The following is a 19313-nucleotide window of genomic DNA, read 5'->3' as shown; positions in this document are numbered from 1 at the left end:
ATCGCACCAGGATCGCACGCTAGTCAAAAAAGTAAATTAATTGCTTAATGTATTAGATAAGCTTTATAATAAAATAAGGCATGCCGCTAACTTATATAAGCAGGAACGGCGGCCTTTGGCTATTCTTGGTTATGTACAGACATCGGCTAGATAAACGCCACAAATGAATCCAACTGCTTCCAAAAGCCGCTTTCTCTCTCTCTTACCACTCTCTAGCGAGTCGGCAGGTTGTTTCAATCGCCGCAGTAGTCAGCTGAAATAAAACTTAATCTCATAATTGTTCAAGCTTTGCAAATCGCCGAGCGTAACACATTGACAACGATGAGCGGCATTTCTATGTTCAGAACACTTTTTATTGGCGCGAGGCAGCTGAAGCACCCGGCGCTCGTGAAGCGTGGATTTGCCACAGCGGGTGAGATTTGCTGTTATCACACTGGCCGCTTCCTAGCTGTGTCGGTGCCGTTCTTGCAGACGCCGTCAGTGCTTTATTTTTGGCGTCATAACTGTCAAAAAGTGCTGCATGTGGTTGCGTATCTGTGTCACGGTCTGCTTGCACTTTCGATTGCAGTGGAATTAGTGCGATTAGAGTCGCTTTTTTCGCTCGACACGTTTCCTTCGCGCAAGCTCTGCGATATGTCTGCACCTTCGCAAAAATTTAAGCTCCTCGTTGGTAACGGCAAGGAACTTCGAAAGATGTCTTCAAATTTTATTATAACGTGCGCCAACGAACGAAATTGTAATGCCGTCACGACGACTGGACCGCGGAAGACTCGTGTGAACTAACACCGTCGTGCCGATTATTCTTGCGCTTTTGAGCTTGCTTATCGTGTTAGTGATGTCTTCAGTAAGCGGGAAGCATTCGTTGGCAATTAAACTCGCCCTTCCAAGATCCAAGCCATGACCCCCTCCATCCAGACATCGTGTGCTGCAGGACGACCTTGGGCGGTGAGAACGTGAAACCTGGCAACGCGAAGAGCCTCAGAGTGCCTGCCTCCGATTAAAATTGCAAAGACAGGCACGCAGATACGGAACTGCGATGTCTACACAAGGAAGTAAAAACGTTATGAACATGCGCTACTTCTTCAAAGTTTCCATCTTAGGCGAACTACCGTCGTGTTATATTCTTCGAGCCGCCACCTGAGGCCACCGCAACAAAAACTGGCGGACCATTGTTTTTTAATAAAGTTTTTCTTCTTCATCATTATGCAGTACAGCCCACAGCCACAATACTCTCGCCCCGAGCTTTTTTTCTTTTTTTTTCTGGGCAACCGTTACGACAGCACGTGACCGTGGTTCGATCGGTTACGTGGCTGCGCCTGCGCATATGCAAAAATAAAATATGCAAAAATATAGTCCTACAAGGTAGCTTTGTGATGGAACTTTTCGGAAAGATGTTTCAGTATGTCTGAGATTGTTGGGTCAGGTTTATTTTCATTAGAAGGGAATTTTTTTTTTAGTGTAAAATATGCTTTGATAGTAAAAATAAGCAGCCTTAAGATGAACACTGGGGCCACAATAAGAACACTTTCATTGCTGTATTGATGTTCAAGCTTTGAATAATGTTAGTAATGGTTTGTTATAGCATGAATGCAAGGTTTATTTCAACACCCATACCACACTGCCCCTTATTTGCACTATGGTTTCTCGTAACTGGTTAATGTATCTTGTGCTGATACTCTGTTTATCTGCATGATTTCTAATAGTTCTTTGAGATTGTAGCACAATAATTTCTTTTATTCTGTTAACCTCCATAGACAGTACAGTCGTCAATGAGAGGAAACTCCTAACTCGCTTCTAGGCAACAATTACTTGTGATGTGTGGATTTAATCTGACTTGTAATTATGCAAGAAATAGCATTCGTGATGAATATTTAATATCGTTCAATGCTTCTATGTGAGGCGTGTGTGTTCGGTCGCCAAATATTCTTAAAAGTAATTTGAGTGTTTCCTTTGATATAGCTAGAGGGGGTACTGGTGTGCTCTCGTTAATTAAGCCATTAAACACCCTCCAACTAGGGGTTGTTAAATATATTGTCATGCAGTGACAGTGCAGAATAAAACACTGCCATAATTGTGAGTAAAGAATGTCACTCTTTATTGGACAAACTTATTTCCAGAAAAACAAGCGACACTCAAATTGCGTTGATGGCGGTGATCACAGTCGTCATTCATGTAATCAACCCACGAGTCAAGTTCATCCGCTGTTTATACATGCACCACTGTACGTTCCCAAATGATCATTGGTGCTCACATACATTTGATATGTACAACAGTGTTTGCATCATGCGTTCAATCCAATTAGACAAGACTTTCGCTATAGAATTGGTGACAACATTTAAGTAATATAGATACAGCAGGCATGGCTTGTGCCAAGCGATAACTTGATAACAGAGATAATCAGGTGAAGCACAGTCAATGGCAAAAAATTAAAACAATGTATGTGTGTCACAATGAGTCCAAAGTACAGTAAAGGGTGCTTTTTTTGTTCTGTCAGCATACGAGAACATTCTTGTGGAGAAGAAAGGTGCCCAGCAGAATGTCGCCCTGGTTACACTCAACCGGCCAAAGGCCCTCAATGCCCTGTCGAGCGCCCTCATGACCGAGGTCGGCCAGGCGATAGATGAGCTCAACAAGGATGAATCCGTGGGCTGCATTGTCATAACTGGCAGTGAGAAGGCATTTGCTGGTAAGGCACAAAGTGATTCGTGGCAGTTGCTATGCATTTTCATTATGGTGACTAACTGGCTATGGCCTTCTGCTTAGTGCAAGGTCATGGGTTTGAGTACCAGCTGCACTGGTCATGTTTTGTTGGAAGCAGATTCACAAAGGCATCTCTTATAGCCTGTGTTGCCTTGAGTTGTTGGACTTGTCAATCACAAAAAATCAAATCAATAAAAAATTGACTGTACTACAGTATCAAACCAAACTGCTTTGTGGGAGCCTGCAAGATAAAAGTTTCAAGCAAGTGAAAGTTCGCATGTACTGGAGTGCCACAAATAGTTTTATTTTGGAAAGAAAATGAAATGAATCTCTCTGCTATTGTGGTCACTGGTTTTTCTTGTGTGCATATTGCATTATTGCAGGAGAGTGTCAAACACTTTCTCTTTATAGTTCTCTTGGTTGTGTCAAGCTATGAATGTCGTCAACCAGTGCATCAATCTGTGGTGTTTAAGGCCACATACTCACCAACTATGATCACTGTGACTTTACTTCTACTGATGGAAGCCATACTGTAATTGCCATGCATTCTAAGCTGGCCACGTTAAGGAGTGCCATATTTTTTGTGCTCTGGGGCAATTGAATAATAATAGAAAGAATTTTGTATCATTACTGCTTTTTGCATTACTGCATTACTGTAGCATTACTGCAAAACATTGTTATATGTGTTTCAAAAATAAATATTTTTGAACCCTTAATTGTATTCAAACTGCAGTGGCACTCAAACCCAATACCACACTTCACTGGAGTGTATTTTGGTGATGCGTATTTACTGCATGTATTTAGTTCGTGTATTTTCTGTTAAAAACACTGCCTAGATTTGCAGCAATTAGATAGAGGAGGTACCTTTTGGTTTCTCCAGAGAGAAGAAAATCCCAACACCATTTCTCATTTTTGCACTTGACATCATAAAGTGAGGTTGTTGACACCCCCTGCTGTGTTATGCAATGTGGCAGTGAGAATTTGAATACTCAGAAGAAGGACTTGTAGGTCGCATGCTTACTTGTGTATGGCTCTCACAGAAAATTGAAAGTTGCTTGACATCCTCCCTCCTATTCTTACTCCCGCATTACTGTGCATGTACGCATTGCGACTGTCTTTAAAAGTTAAGGTAGAAGGTAGTAGTTCTCGTGTGCAAAACCTCTATTTCATTATGATAACTGTTGAATGGACATTTGACAAATATGAGGTCACTGTGTTTAGTTGTGCTACCATCTTGGGTGACCGTGTCTTGCAGCCCTCATTGAAGGCTTCTGTCACTACTATAACAAAGGGACACTACAAGCAAATATTAAGTCACTGTGGATTGTTTAAATACCATTCCAGAAACCTCACAATGCTTGTTTCGTGCCAAGTAAAAACTTAGTTCACAAGAAAATTGCATCTGAAGGGTGAAGGGTTTGAATACTTTTTTTCGAAATTCAAATCTCCCACCACCCAACTGGACGAGTGGTTATGTTGCATATGCCATCACCACCCTTTGTTGCCGTCGGTGAGTAAAATGGCACCCTACAGGTGGCTGTACCAAGCCAAGATAGTGGTGGATTTACTGCTGCAGCTGCATTTTGGTCAAATGGCGTAGACCGTTCAGGCATCCCGTGACATCACATTGAAATCATTCCGTGACATCACATGGAAGTTGAATTCTCTGCTACTTGCAGTTTGCGCGAGTTTCGTGAACCAGCAAAACCAGCACAGCACTACGTGATAACAAAACTACTGAAACATGATAGCGTGGGCAGTGCAGAGTTGAGCAATAATGAAACCTTTCGACTGCCCACGTCATTGTCAAGGGTGCTTTCAATGAGTTCTTTTTTCCAAAAAGGAAATAGAACTGGACAAGTAGCACTTTATTTTGTCTTTTAATACAATGCAAGGAGGTTTTTTGCGACGAGTGGTTGAGTACTAGTAAGAGAATGTAACTGGGGAGTCTAATCACGTCCTGCATTTACCTCAGTTTCTCGATTATTAAGGCTCTGTTCGCGATAAGACTGACGCCTTAGAGATTCTCAAGCACTAATCTTCCACTTTAGCTTGACTTAATATTTGCCTTTAGTGTCCCTTTAAAGAGTAACCTCGGTGCCCTGAATCAGTGTTGCAGTCATGATCGTATCTGACATTTATGCCACTGTGCTGCCTGCAGCCGGCGCGGACATCAAGGAGATGCAGAACCTGACATTTGCCAAGTGCTTCACGGGCAGCTTCCTGAGCCACTGGGAAAAAGTGGCGCAGTCCATCAAGCCAGTAATCGCAGCTGTGAATGGCTATGCGGTGGGTATGGGTTGTGCATATTGTGGTGGCTGCAGTGTTTTTCCTATTCTATTTGGCTTTGCATGCAGGATTTATAAGGCTGAGTGTTGACTGATTCTTTGCCTCATGGTGGCTCACAGCAGTCATGTCTACTTTGTGGATGTGAAAACCTCTGAAAGCTGGATTTCCTGTAATGAAGAAGCAATATCTTTACAAAACATCAGTGTAGATGAAAAGTTCTTGTTGCATCCAGCAGCAGTTGGTATGAAGAACACCCTGCTGAGCTGACATTCCATTATGAACGATGAGACTGTTGTAACGATGATGCAATTTATGCGGTTGCCTGGACATTTTCGTGCTGGCGCTGCTACATGCGTCTTTGTTCTGTTTGCATTTCAGTTGGGTGGTGGCTGTGAACTTGCAATGATGTGTGACATCATCTATGCTGGTGAGAATGCAAAGTTTGGGCAACCTGAAATCATCCTTGGGACCCTGCCAGGTCAGTACTGCCATTGGGAATGGAAGCATATGGTTCGAGCAAAGCTCAGTCATTTATACTAATTTTAGTGCAGACAAAGCGTTACTGTTAGTATTGCCGTGAAATTGCTTATACAGTTGCTGACTGGTAATTCAGACATGATTGATTGTTTGGACAGCTTCATGACATTGCCATTTGTTCCATAAGCTTAATCTATAAGAATGACCGAAATTTCAAACACCATACAGCGTGCTTTGCGATAATTCGTGCTCTGACTGCATGACCGTGTATTTGGCCATGGAGCTGAGCAGAAGTCGCAATGTTTTGGTTTCAATACATCACTGGCATGGTTGTCGGCCATATTGCTTGAACTTTCTCGAAACTGATACTATCAGAGCCCGGTTGATCAATAGTTACTGGCCACCCTCAAACCACTAAGTTACATATGATGCATTTCGTCATCATCATTTCATTGTCCCTTAAAAGGCCCCTTGCAGGGTATTGCATAAGGGGAAAGCATGTATGCATGAGTAACCACATTAGTCATAAAAAAAAAATATGTACAAACATGTTAGGGGTGCACCTTGTATGGGCATCGAAAGCATTGTAAACATAAGATGTGGCAAAGGTGTGAGTAGAGTAATTAGTCTTGGAAATACGATGTCAGTAACTGCTCAAATTTTTTTGAATTGCACTCATCAACCATTAATTCTGATAGCTCGTTCCACTGCTCTATACTGATGGGCAAGAACAATCTATTAAATATAGTGGTGGTGCTATGTAGGCACAATTTGTTGTGCAAGTTCAATTCCGTGCGTCCAGAGTTTGATAATATACATGTTAAATAGCGACTCGGTCATGTACGACTTCAAGCAGCTCCAAGCAGCGCCAACTTCAACCTTGACGTCTGCACTGACGAGGGCGGCGAGGGGAGTGCCGGACGTTGACTGTTGCAAAAAATATGTATCATTCAGTTATCACAGCTCAATCGACTTTTGTTATATTGCCAAGGGATGAAGATTCAGTGCATGCATTGACTGCACTTTCATCTACTTGTAGCAACAGCATGACAGTGGTTGAGATACATGCCAGTATTTTGTAACGATGCCTCCTGCTTGATTCTATGCCACTTTTATCATCAACCGTTCACGACCGGCTGATCCCGTTGATAACGCTCCGTCCACGTTATCAACAGGATAACATAGGAATAGCATAAGAAAAGGCATTGCTGCAAAATTGTGGCTACGAACTGTCTAACTCAAAGGCAAACACATTTACATGCAGCAACGCGTTGACAAACTTGGGCCGTACTCTCAGATGATCACTTTCGAAGATAATTTTCACATGAAAAGCACTGGACACGTCGATGGGCGACAGTGTTTCTAGCTCTCTGATAAGACAGCGCTATGGGCATTGTGCCCAGAATGTCGTCGCTTGTAGATGCCGATGGGCCTTGCACTAGTCAGGCAAAATGGAAGATAATCCCAGAAGTGGCAATGCGAAATGAAGGTTAATCTTTTTTGGCCCCACTTGTGGCATAAATTCACTCATGGCGTTTTTCACTGGTCAATTCGGAGCAGGATTTCTTGCTCCGCAGCAATGAATCCGAATTTCACTGCTCGATCTGGAGCGGGTTCGCGCGCGCGTTCCACTGGTCGTTTCGAATCAACTCGCTCTGCGCCGGATCGCTCTCACTTGCTCCGCCGCCGAGGCGCGGATTCGGGCGGAAATAGCTCGCGTCACTTCTGTCTTCAAGCGAAATCGGTATCCGGTTGGTACGCACAACATTGTGTTGCTTCGCGAAAAGGCTGCGTTCGGTGCTACTGCAGAGCTCGCGTTTAGCAATGAGAGCTGCTAGGACGACAGCGATTACGAGGTGACGCAGGTGCTGTACGAAGCCTTCCATGCACATTGTCCATGCGCAATAGTTGCGGGCGCGACATGGAAATGACAGACTCTGCGACTGCCGCGTTCAAATTACGCACGGGAGACGGTGAGTTTGGTTGCCGCGGAAACGTAAAGAGCAGAAGTCGGGCCTGGTTTCCGGAACCGGTTTGTGCGACGCGTACGCAGACTTCCTGTGCGATCCCACGCAGCGCTTTTCCGGGCTCCGCTGTCCGATTCGGATTTGTGAAACCCGAGTGCTCGCTCGAAGATTTCGGCGGTCACTCCAGATCGACCAGTGAAAAGCGCCATTATTTCCTGTTGAATTTGGTATTTCGGACTTTCTGATGGTCCCTGCCTATACTGTACTCCACTTCATAAATAGCAAACAATGCTGTGGAAGGTATGTAACTAGTGTGGTCGTAAAAGTCTGACTGTGCTTCTCACAGTGCAGATGTTTTTGATCTGCAACACTTTCTGTGGAGTAATTACTTTATGTATCACAACTAAAACTTGTGCACATAAGGTTATGTCAAATCAGATAGCTCAGTAAAATCTCGTTATAACAAAGTTGAAGGGGGAGCCAAAATAACTGTTATATCCATTGCTTCATTACAATCCATTATTGCACGTACTGCACTATGGATCTCTGTGGGGATATCAAGGGGAATTTCACTTACTTTATTATGTGGCATTTCATTATAACGAGGTATGGCTATATTTATGCACCTTTTTTTGCTCTTTTTATGCGACATACTATTGTCTTGATCGTGAGCGCAAGCACTGTGGCTTCTGGTCACAGAAATGTATCACTCCTATCAGTTGGTTCTAAATAGGTTTATATCTGTGAAACCCTCTGTGTAATAATTACATCATATTCTGCAACATAAAGCTGTGAGACTTCACATTACACTGAATTACATGATGCATACCTATGTCTTTCTTTCATCTGTGACGTGCCATTTCTTGGTTGCAAATGCAAACAGTGTGAAACCTTTTTTCAGCTTTCACAGCATTGCCTGCTATGTGTGAAATGAAATATAGCTGATGTAATCATCAGCTGAGTCTTTTCTATGGCAAATGGAAACAGATGCAGATGGCATGGGAATTTGTGTATACTAGTTTATATCATAGTTTGGGTTGCAGGCAGCCCACATGGTTTGTGTGCCACCTGAACCAAATTTGAAAGTTTTAGGTTGGCTCCTGCAATCTTTCTTAAGTAAATTTGGTAATATTTTACCAGTAACATAGGAATATGTTGCCAAGCTTTTGTAGTTGCAATAACTTTGTTCACAAGACCCTAAAATTATTACGGATTACTAGTAGTCTGTTAAGTTGAATGGAGCTGTTATGAGGTCAAGAAATTTGTAAGTGCAGCTGTCTCCAAAAAATTAAGAGCATGGAATTTGCAAACATGTGAAATTATCTTGCAGATTTGGTTTTCCACCTGTGATTTAGGCGAGTGGTGTAGTCTTCATACAAGGAACTATCCACTGCCTCTATTTGGCTTGTCGCAACTCCCACACTCCGAAAACTTTTTTGGTTGGGGGTACATGGCATGTGAGTTGTGAAGGAAGTATAAGGATAGAACATAAGGAAGTATAATATGGATAGAATTGAACAAGCTCTCAGGAACGGAGGAAGCCTAAAAGCAGAGAAGAAGAAACTAGGAATTGGCAAGAATCAGATGTATGCGTTAAGAGACAAAGCCGGCAATATCATTACTAATATGGATGAGATAGTTCAGGTGGCTGAGGAGTTCTATAGAGATCTATACAGTACGAGTGGAACCCACGATGATAATGGAAGAGAGAATAATCTAGGGGAATTCGAAATCCCACAAGTAACGCCGGAAGAAGTAAGGAAAGCCTTGGGAGCTATGCAAAGGGGGAAGGCAGCTGGGGAGGATCAGGTAACAGCAGATTTGTTGAAGGACGGTGGGCAGATTGTTCTAGAAAAACTGGCCACCCTGTATACACAATGCCTCATGACCTCGAGCGTACCGGAATCTTGGAAGAACGCTAACATAATCCTAATCCATAAGAAAGGGGACGCCAAAGACTTGAAAAATTATAGACCGATCAGCTTACTGTCCGTTGCCTACAAAGTATTTACTAAGGTAATTGCAAATAGAATCAGGAACACCTTAGACTTCCGTCAACCAAAGGACCAGGCAGGATTCCGTAAAGGCTACTCAACAATAGATCACATTCACACTATCAATCAGGTGATAGAGAAATGTGCGGAATATAACCAACCATTATATGTAGCTTTCATTGATTATGAGAAAGCGTTTGATTCAGTCGAAACCTCAGCAGTCATGGAGGCATTGCGGAATCAGGGTGTAGACGAGCCGTACGTAAAAATACTGAAAGATATCTATAGCGGCTCCACAGCCACTGTAGTCCTCCATAAAGAAAGCAACAAAATCCCTATAAAGAAAGGCGTCAGGCAGGGAGATACGATCTCTCCAATGCTATTCACAGCATGTTTACAGGAGGTATTCAGAGACCTGGATTGGGAAGAATTGGGGATAAGAGTAAATGGAGAATACCTTAGTAACTTGCGCTTCGCTGATGATATTGCCTTGCTTAGTAACTCAGGGGACCAACTGCAATGCATGCTCACTGACCTGGAGAGGCAGAGCAGAAGGGTGGGACTAAAAATTAATCTGCAGAAAACTAAGGTAATGTTTAACAGTCTCGGAAGGGAACAGCAGTTTACGATAGGTAGCGAGGCACTGGAAGTGGTAAGGGAATACATCTACTTAGGACAGGTAGTGACTGCTGATCCGGATCATGAGAGTGAAATAATCAGAAGAATAAGAATGGGCTGGGGTGCGTTTGGCAGGAATTCTGAGATCATGAACAGCAGGTTGCCATTATCCCTCAAGAGAAAAGTTTATAACAGCTGTGTCTTACCAGTACTCACGTACGGGGCAGAAACCTGGAGGCTTACGAAAAGGGTTCTACTTAAATTGAGGACGACGCAACGGGCTATGGAAAGAAGAATGATAGGTGTAACATTAAGGGATAAGAAAAGAGCAGATTGGGTGAGGGAACAAACGCGCGTTAATGACATCTTAGTTGAAATCAAGAAAAAGAAATGGGCATGGGCAGGACATGTAATGAGGAGGGAAGATAACCGATGGTCATTAAGGGTTACGGACTGGATTCCGAGGGAAGGGAAGCGTAGCAGGGGGCGACAGAAAGTTAGGTGGGCAGATGAGATTAGGAAGTTTGGAGGGTCAACATGGCCACAATTAGCACATGACCGGGGTAGTTGGAGACGTATGGGAGAGGCCTTTGCCCTGCAGTGGGCGTAACCAGGCTGATGATGATGATGATGATGACATGGCATGTGCTGTGGGCTAAGGATTTGGATGATTAGGAAGAATTGCACCCGGCATTGTAGGATGTTTACTTAATTCTGCATTCTCATTCCAGAAGAGTACCAAAAAATGACATGCACATTGAGTACCAAACCAGAACTACAATTGTGACAAGCTATTGTAATTGGCATTGAAGATTTCTGTAATCTAATCCAATTTATTTCTAGCTGCAGCTCTGGGAGCTGCAGTACCTTTGTGCCCACTCCATGAGTTTGTTAGGCTGCCATGGTCTACAAGCCATTTAAGACTTGTGGTATTGTAAACGCCACAGACAGCACTGAAGATGAGATACTCTTCACTGTTAAAAGTGATAAGGAGGCGTCCGACAGTGTTGATGAGAGAAGCCTTGAATGTTGTAGCTCAGATGCAATAAACTTTTATTTTGCAAGTGAGAACAAATTGCCATTACTCCATCTCTCTTTCTTACTGTGAAATACTAGTGAGTGAACGATCAAGGGCATTGCATTTGTAATTTCTTAAACTATGAAAATCAGGTGCACATTCAGATTAAGTAGATATGGTTCTAATTCAGTTTTCTGACAGAAAGGATGATTTACCATTTGTCTTTATTAGTTTTCTCACGGAAACACAGTGCATAACTGTGTTATGTTATCATTCCAAGCCACCACAGTTGTGCAGAGGGCCATTGCATTGCCCCTGCACAATGTTGTGGACTTAGCCAAGCACAAAACACATACGGGAGGCCTTGCTCAGGTGGTCCAGTTTCCTCAGTGACCGGCATGCTGACTTCAGCAAATGGAGTCAAGATGACTTTCATTACGGAGCCTTATTTGACTTCCTGCATGATATGGGCTTCACGTTCACGCTCATGTTTTTTCTTTTTTCCTAATATGCCATAAGGAAGCCTTTCTTGAAATTAAAGAAAAAGAGAAAAGTGTGATGGCTACCTCGCAAGGAGCCTTGTCAATCTATGCTCGATGAAGGCAGGTCAACAAAAGCAGTGAGTTTAAATGTGCCCTTTGCCTCAGGTGCCGGTGGTACCCAGCGCCTGACCAGGGCCATTGGCAAGTCGCGGGCCATGGAAATGACGCTCACTGGGAACCAAATCACGGCTGCTGAGGCTGAGCGATACGGTCAGTGCCCGCTTTCTCTTTCCTACTGGACTTCTGCACGCTTGTGTTGTTACTTTGCAACAGGTGCTGTCGAAATCGACTTGCTTCAAATCAACTGGGACCTGCTGCGGTAGCTTAGTGTAGCGGCAGTGCACTGCTGAGCTCGAGGTCATGGGTTTGTTCCTGACAAAATGCAATGACGCTGACCTACTTAGATATAGGTGCACCTTAAAAAAAGCCCAGGTGGTCAAAATTAACCCAGAGGCCCCCACAATGGCGTGCCTCATAATCATGTCACAATTTTAGTATCCCAGAATTAAATTCAATTAGTATTTAATAAATTGGTATAGGGCAAGAGTTCAGTATGAGGCTATAATTCACCTTCTTTCTTCCCCTTAAACTGAATGAATAAAAGCGATTACCTCGACAATATTATTGCACGATTAGCCAACCTCTGGCAGACAGCACCACAAATTTATAGTGACGTGGTGTTGAAGACTGCGAACTGTGCAGACTAGACAAAAAACAAACAAAAACAAAACAGGTGTAATATGTACCCTTGTATGCAAATGTAGTGCTCCCTTCATTTTTGCATCAGCTAGTAAAAAGTTGTCATTTCTAGTTGAGGATGCACGCTATGCATATCGCTGCCTCTTAAACAAGAAATAGTATCTGACTGTGCTCGCATGCTATTGAAATTACTTTTGTTAGCAGTAGACATTGATACCAATCCTGAACCTAGAAATGATCCAACTGTACTTCCTGCTGATATTCTTATGTTCTGAAGGCATTGAAAATCAGGCCGTCGGCTATGCTTGAGCAGTTAAATTCACTTCGGTCAATCCTTGCTTATCATGAAAAAACTTTCAGCAACCTCGGCACACGGTTGACCAAGATTGAATCCGACTTATTGTCGCTTTCAAATGTAAAGTCACAAATAAATAGCATAGAAGGTGTCGCTAATAGCAGCGCTGTTCAAGTAACCGGTCTGACTGACTGCGTTAACGAGATGTAAAACAGATACAGAAGATGTAACCTGGTTTTTTATCGGCTCAGCGATGCACGAAATGAGTCATGGCATGTTTCTGAGGAATTCATAATTGGGCACTGCCACAAAAGCCTGGGCATAACTATTAAAGGTCGTGATGTAGAACGTGCCCACAGACTTGGAACTTTTCAGGAGAGGAAACGGAAGCCAATAATAGTAAAATTTGCCCACTTTAAAGATAAGGAAGGCATCCTTTTCTCAAGCGGTGAGCTGAAGGGCACCTAATACGGCAGTAGTAAAGGTTTTTCCCCAGAAACTCGCTGGCCCAAAGATGTCCAATTGAATTTGGAAAAACGCAACAATCTTTGTTTAAGCTTTGCTACAACAAACTCGTCTCTGGTCGAAAAATCTACGTTTACGATCGTGCTAAACAGTTGGTTGTCGAGCGCCAATCCTAGCAGCAAGTGCAAAAGCCACTGAGGCTGACTCAGTGTAATAAGCAGAATCTATCATTGTTCTACACTAACATCCGCAGCCTGATACCTAAACGGCATTCATTATGCAGCCTCATTTCCTCCTCGTCCAGTAACGTTGTATTACTAATGCAAACATGGTTAAATTCCACAATACTTGATTGTGAAATCCTTCCTGATCTGCCAGAGTTTGACATTTTTCGCAAAGACAGGTGCAATGGAATCCGTGGCGGCGGTGTGGCTATTGCTACCCATCGCCAACTTAAGTGCTCTTCTGTAAATGAAAGAAGGCCTTTAGAAATGATTCGGACGTGCTGTCACACCACTTCACCGCACACGCTCATTGGCTGTTGTTATCGTTCACCCAGCATTGATAGCTCCTTTCTTTAGTTTTTTTTACGATGCGTTGTTAGAACTAACAACAACTTATCCTAACACCCCCATCTTGTTACTCGGGGACTTCAATTTTCTAACTATAGATTGGAGTAATGTTGTGTCATGTTCGACACAAAAAAACATCGCTAGCGAATTTATAACACTCACTTGCTCTTCGGTCTCTTGCAGCTGGTTACTAAACCTACGCAAATAACTTAACACTCGTCAAATATCCTAGACCTCGTCTTGATGTCACACCCCGATAAGATGCCTCTTCTTCCGTACGTCAGTGGTTTTAGCAATCACACTGTCATCCATGCCACATTTCCTCGCAATATACTCAAAAGTAATATAGCAAAGAAAGTACTGATGCTATATGATAAAGCCGATTAGTCAAGTATTAATTGTGAACTTTCTGTCTTTCACGAGGAGCTTGCCCTTACGTATCAGCCGCGGTTGACTGAGAGTAACCAGGCGCTTTTCAAAACAGAAATGCTGCGTTTAATAAGTCTACACATTCCGACTATCACGATAAATGAAAGAGCGTGTTCCCCCTGATACAACACTACAGTGACACCTCGTTAAACCGTAGTTCGCCGGAGCTCGGAAAAAGTACGTACTAAACGGCAGTACTGTTTAACCGAATAGCATGAGATCGCCCACTTACCTGTCGAAAACGGAACTCGGAGAGAGTGCGATAAAAGGGGAAAAAAACATGCAGTATTTATTCATTTCGCGCGACAAAAGTGTTATTTTCGTTTGATGCTGCGGCGGCCTAGCACGACGACGACAGCGGCCTCAAACTTACTGAAGCTGCGTGCCAGCCCCCTCTTCTCGGCAAACACTCGCATGGCAGATCCCTTGTTGGTGTTACATATTCTCTGTGCATGTGCGTAGTAGTGCTGCAGAAGTCCCGGGGATGCCTTTTTCATTGCCGGGTGACGGAGTTTGGAATACTTTTCATTTAGAATAGAGTTACGTTATCACACCCCTGTTCTCTTCGCGAGGATTGCATTCATGAGTAACGCGCAGCTTATGCCACTGTCAGGCCTGAATCGCCCGTGCTGTCGCTTTCTGTGTCGTCCTCATCACTGTCGCTAGTCGACACTTTGGCAACTACACAGGCAATGATTGCAAAAAGTCAAACCTCGTAGCCGACATGTCTACGCGGTCGCAGCAGCGCTGCCGAGCAACTTCTTCGCATTCCAAATGCCACACACCGTAGTCAACGGCAGATCCCTGTTGTGTTCCAGCGCCGACTTCTTCGTGTCACATTTGACAGCACGGACAATGTCTAATTTTTCTTCTATGCTGAGCACCTCGCGTCTTTTTTATCTGAGCTTCGGAACGACGCGAGTCCTCGCTTGCACGACGCCATAATGCACTCTGGCACGGCGTTGAAATGATGTTGATGTTGATGTGGCTTCACGCGCAAATGCACAGGGTGCTTGGAGGCCGTTGTTCTGCCAGGCTGCCCGATGGAGACGGCGCACCGCCGTGTTTGCGCGACGAAAAGTTGAACTGCTAAGTTTTAACCGATGCGTACGCAATAAGCTGGCACGGTTTATGCGGATACAAAACACATTATGTTCAATGGCTGCTGAGTCGGGGATTTGACTTTACTACTTTAAAACGAAACTACTGTTTAAGCGGGTGCGGTTTAACGAGGTTTTACTGTAGTAGTAATGTGCATGTACTTTAGAAAATTTCTTGTGTAATTAATTTGCCTTGCTGCCTTTATCACAATGAAGCTTTCTTGTATTACTGCCTCTTTCCCAATATAAGTACGTGTGAGCGCTTTCTCAAACAGCCGAAAATGCCAAGAAGGTAGTATACTGTAAAAAAGTAGAAACGAATAGGTGCCAAATCTTCAGGAGAAAATCAATGCTGATAACTGCCTGGGGGGTCAAATTAAAAAAAAAATAGATGCCGAAGAACTTTAATTTCTATTTAGAACTAAGTTTTTTTGTTTGTTTGTTTCGGGGGGATCAATCCTATAAGATCTGAAAGACGCCGCTCAATAAAAAGAATAGATAATTCGGGTTCATCTGAAGAATGGAATTCTGGGGCCTTCAGTTGTTATTATGTGACCATGCTTTCCAGACACATGGTGTTAGAGCTGTGTTTGAGTATCTTCATGCCAATATGGTTGAAAACATAGTGGAAGAAAATAAATCCATGTGGGCAGACTTCACGAGAGCACTTGCAACTTTTCTGGCAACCTTCTCATCAAGCTGAGCTTCCACTGGAGAACTCCAGTGTACTGCTCCCAATTATTTAGGAACTACCTATAAGTTGAGTCTGTTTTTTTGCACAACATCTACCCTCTCCTTGCTGTGCATCTGCAGGTACTGTTTATCGATAAAATGACACACTTGCAACAACCTTTGGTGTGGACATCAACTGCAAGCTTGACATTGTAGACGAGGAGAAGCACTGTGAAGTGATTCACAGCTGTCTGGAGTATTACGCTGCTGTTGCAAGAAAGTAATAGCCATGCTGCACGCCGAAACATTCCTCACAACTTTCATACACTGGCAAGTCATCCTAGTACCATGCTGTGACCGTCAACTCAAATCCAAAGACTAAACTGCTTGCAGAATTAACACATGTGAGCAGTTGTTTACTGCCTTTTTACCACCAGGGCATGACACTAGTAACATAGCTGGTAAGGAAGTTCTGAATATCATATCAGGCATATGCTGTCGCAGAAATCATTGAGTGCTTAGTTTTATGAATCACGGTGAAAAAACAGTGTGAGAAAAATGGGGGCAAGAAAGGACGAGCGCTGCTCTTGTCCCAATGCTCTCACTCTGTTTTCTTCACCGTGAAGCAGCATACCGACAAACTCGAGTTCAAACCCTTTGAAAGTTTTCTAGAGGATGCATGCATTATGCAGGTCCTTCATTTCACTCACTGTACCTTTTTCCACAGGTCTGGTGAGCAAGGTGTTCCCACCCGGTCAGCTGGTGGACGAGGCCATCAAGCTTGCCGAGAAGATCGCCAGCTATTCCCAGGTGTCTGTTGCACTCTGCAAGGACAGCGTCAACCATGGTGAGAATTCAGGCCTGAGTGGCCTCACGAGCTACAAAAAGCTTAGAGGCCTACTGCAACGAAATTTCGAACCACATAAGAAAGCTAGTTTGAGATAGTGTGGATATAGAGCAGCCTCTGTGCAAAATTTTGTTTCAAATATGAGTGTATGCATCACAAAAAGCTTGCAAAATAGATGTTTCTCTACTGAAGCTGAGAAAAAATTTCCCACCAGCTTGCTAAAAATGGTGCAGAACCTAGAATGTTAAGAACCAGCAGGGTGAGGGTTGCAGAGGTGTGTGGCACCATGGCCTCCTTTATTTTTTCAATGCATGCCCAGTGACAGGGAAGCTGAAGGTCACTGAGAGGGTGCCACTTTCCCATTAGTTTGCCACAGTTCATAGGGACAGGGTTAGGGTTATGGCAACTAGCATCTTTCACGGTATGGGATCGAACATCATGCGCAATGCAAGGAGTGACAGGAGCACCCAGCCAAAGTTGTCCGTACTCTGTCAACAACACGGATTGATTGGGAATGTGGTGATTCTGTGGTACACCACTGTATTGTGCAACGACTGGGCATGCATTGGAAAAACACCGGAGGCAATGGCTGCACCATAGGTGGCCACCTTTATCGCCTACAAGAGGAAACACCACTGGACATGCACTTAATGCAATGAAATATGGTCTGTAATTCAAGACTCATTTTCTCTTCATGTCACTGCCAATTGCATTACATTTTTCTCTGCCACATTATAAATGAATTATAGTTTTCGACAGTAAAAACCCACTGAGCAATAGCTCTGGACCACGAACCAGTTATCCTTTAGTGGTACCTTTGTCTCTCTCGTAGATTTGTGTTTACCCATAAACACTTGTTCAGCCAATTCTGTGTAACCATGCTGTTGTTTCTTTTGCTTCAGCCTTTGAGACAACACTCCAGGAAGGCCTACGTGTTGAAAAGCGTCTTTTCCACGCCTCCTTTGCTCTGGTAAGTGACTGACTTGCTTTAAGTGAAGTTATTGTGTGACTCCTAATAAGCTCCAGTGCGTCTTCAAGCCTACATAGTTCATTTAATTATACCTTTCTTGCTTTCCTGTTGTGGTTACTCAGTTTCAAAACCGTCAAGTTTTGAACTTTTTTAAAATATGACAGTGTTTCGAAGCCCTTTAAAGCCCCAATTATTTTAAAGATATCAAATTCAGAATAGGAAAGCTTATGTTGAAGTGCTTATTTTCAATGACAGATAATTATTACCAGAGAATTTTGCCATTAGCAACATTACTAGAGTAACAAGAGCTACTTGTCATAAAAACAGGAGACTAAATAGCGGTAGACTCATTGGAGTTGTAGAAATTTTGCCTGTACATGTCCTTGTGGGCAGCAACACCTACGGTAGTCCGAGCATGCTACCTGTTCATGTCGGCCCTCTTCATAAAATGCCTGTTCCATTCTTCTAGGATGACCGGAAAGAAGGCATGACTGCTTTTGTTGAGAAGCGGCCACCGAAGTACACGAACAACTAGGTGTCTGTTGTGCAGCTGTGAAACATCCTTGCAAACCTTCCCTACGTGCATTTTCTTGAATTTAGGTGACTCAATAAACATATATATTTTGTGCATATTCCTTTTGTCCTCTCTTCCTTTGACAAGTGGCTGCCTTTGCCTTGAAAGTACAGGCCTGTCATCTTTCCAGTGGGAGTGAAACACAGCTGTTAGGATGATAAAGCACACATTTTTTTTAAGGCTCTGAAAGTAGGAAGCTGATGCAGGTTATCTCCGATTACAGGTTGCGTTTGAAGACAAGGCAGGTATTTTTTTATATTTATGTATGTATGCTTTCTTTTTCCAGGCCCTCGAATGCACACAGAAATTATTGGAGAATCACCAATTGGTAGTTGCAGTTAATGCTATGTGTGCATCATTCTTATAACCCGGTCTGCCTTGTTTCTTTAAGTATCATGTTCTTGAAGAAAAGCTAAATGCTTGTTGCATGGTATTGCTACTTCATAGTTGCTTGCAAAAGTTACTGGTAGTTTCTCAACATACGTTGCAGAAGTTGGCCCAAAAATAATATTTTCAGCTTTTTAACTTTTATGTCTCTAAAACCCTTAGTTTTCATAAGATTCATTCCATAAAACTTGGAGATTCCTTATTTTCACAAGAATTTATAAGTTATGTGGTGATAAAGATGGCCTTGAAATTTTTTTTTTTCCCTCAAAGCAAGTTTGACACACTTTCAGTTTAGGAGAGAATATAGCTTCTGTTCTATTTGAGCCATTGTAATAATTTTTTATTCATAGGATAAATGCGTGGAGTGAGAGCTAAGCACAATTTTAGTGTAATATTTCCTTCAGTCTTTTTTCTTTTTTTAATGAGTCTTGTTTCCTACGTCAAGATTGGATTTTCTTTCAGACAACTTTCAAGGGATCTAACTCTAGTTCAAGTCAACCTGGGACATTATACTTTAGCGTACACTTAAGACATTCTAGATTATTTCTATACCCTAACCAGTGTGTTTGTATCTTTGTCTAGATGCCAATTTTTCTCCAAACAAAAGAACCCAATTTCTACGGAATATTGTGCACTACTTGTCCTAGGGCAAAAATCTTTTTTTTTTGGTATCGGCACATCACAAATACATAAGGTAT

The 19313-nt window shown here is 42.9% G+C and overlaps 1 protein-coding gene across 1 annotated transcript; it reads left to right on the top strand.

The window, feature by feature from the left end:
- The first annotated feature begins 196 nt into the window (after positions 1-196).
- LOC126525568 (enoyl-CoA hydratase, mitochondrial-like) lies at positions 197-18286 on the top strand. The gene is made up of 8 exons (XM_050173496.3): positions 197-412; positions 2495-2686; positions 4862-4989; positions 5368-5467; positions 11711-11815; positions 16565-16684; positions 17587-17654; positions 18124-18286. The coding sequence occupies exons 1-8, from the start codon at positions 322-324 to the stop codon at positions 18187-18189; spliced, it is 870 nt and encodes a 289-aa protein (XP_050029453.1). The 5' UTR covers positions 197-321; the 3' UTR covers positions 18190-18286.
- Positions 18287-19313: the final 1027 nt, after the last annotated feature.

Source organism: Dermacentor andersoni, chromosome 8, assembly GCF_023375885.2.
Source record: "Dermacentor andersoni chromosome 8, qqDerAnde1_hic_scaffold, whole genome shotgun sequence".
Lineage (NCBI taxonomy): Eukaryota > Metazoa > Arthropoda > Arachnida > Ixodida > Ixodidae > Dermacentor > Dermacentor andersoni.
This window is presented reverse-complemented; position numbering and strand designations above follow the sequence as displayed.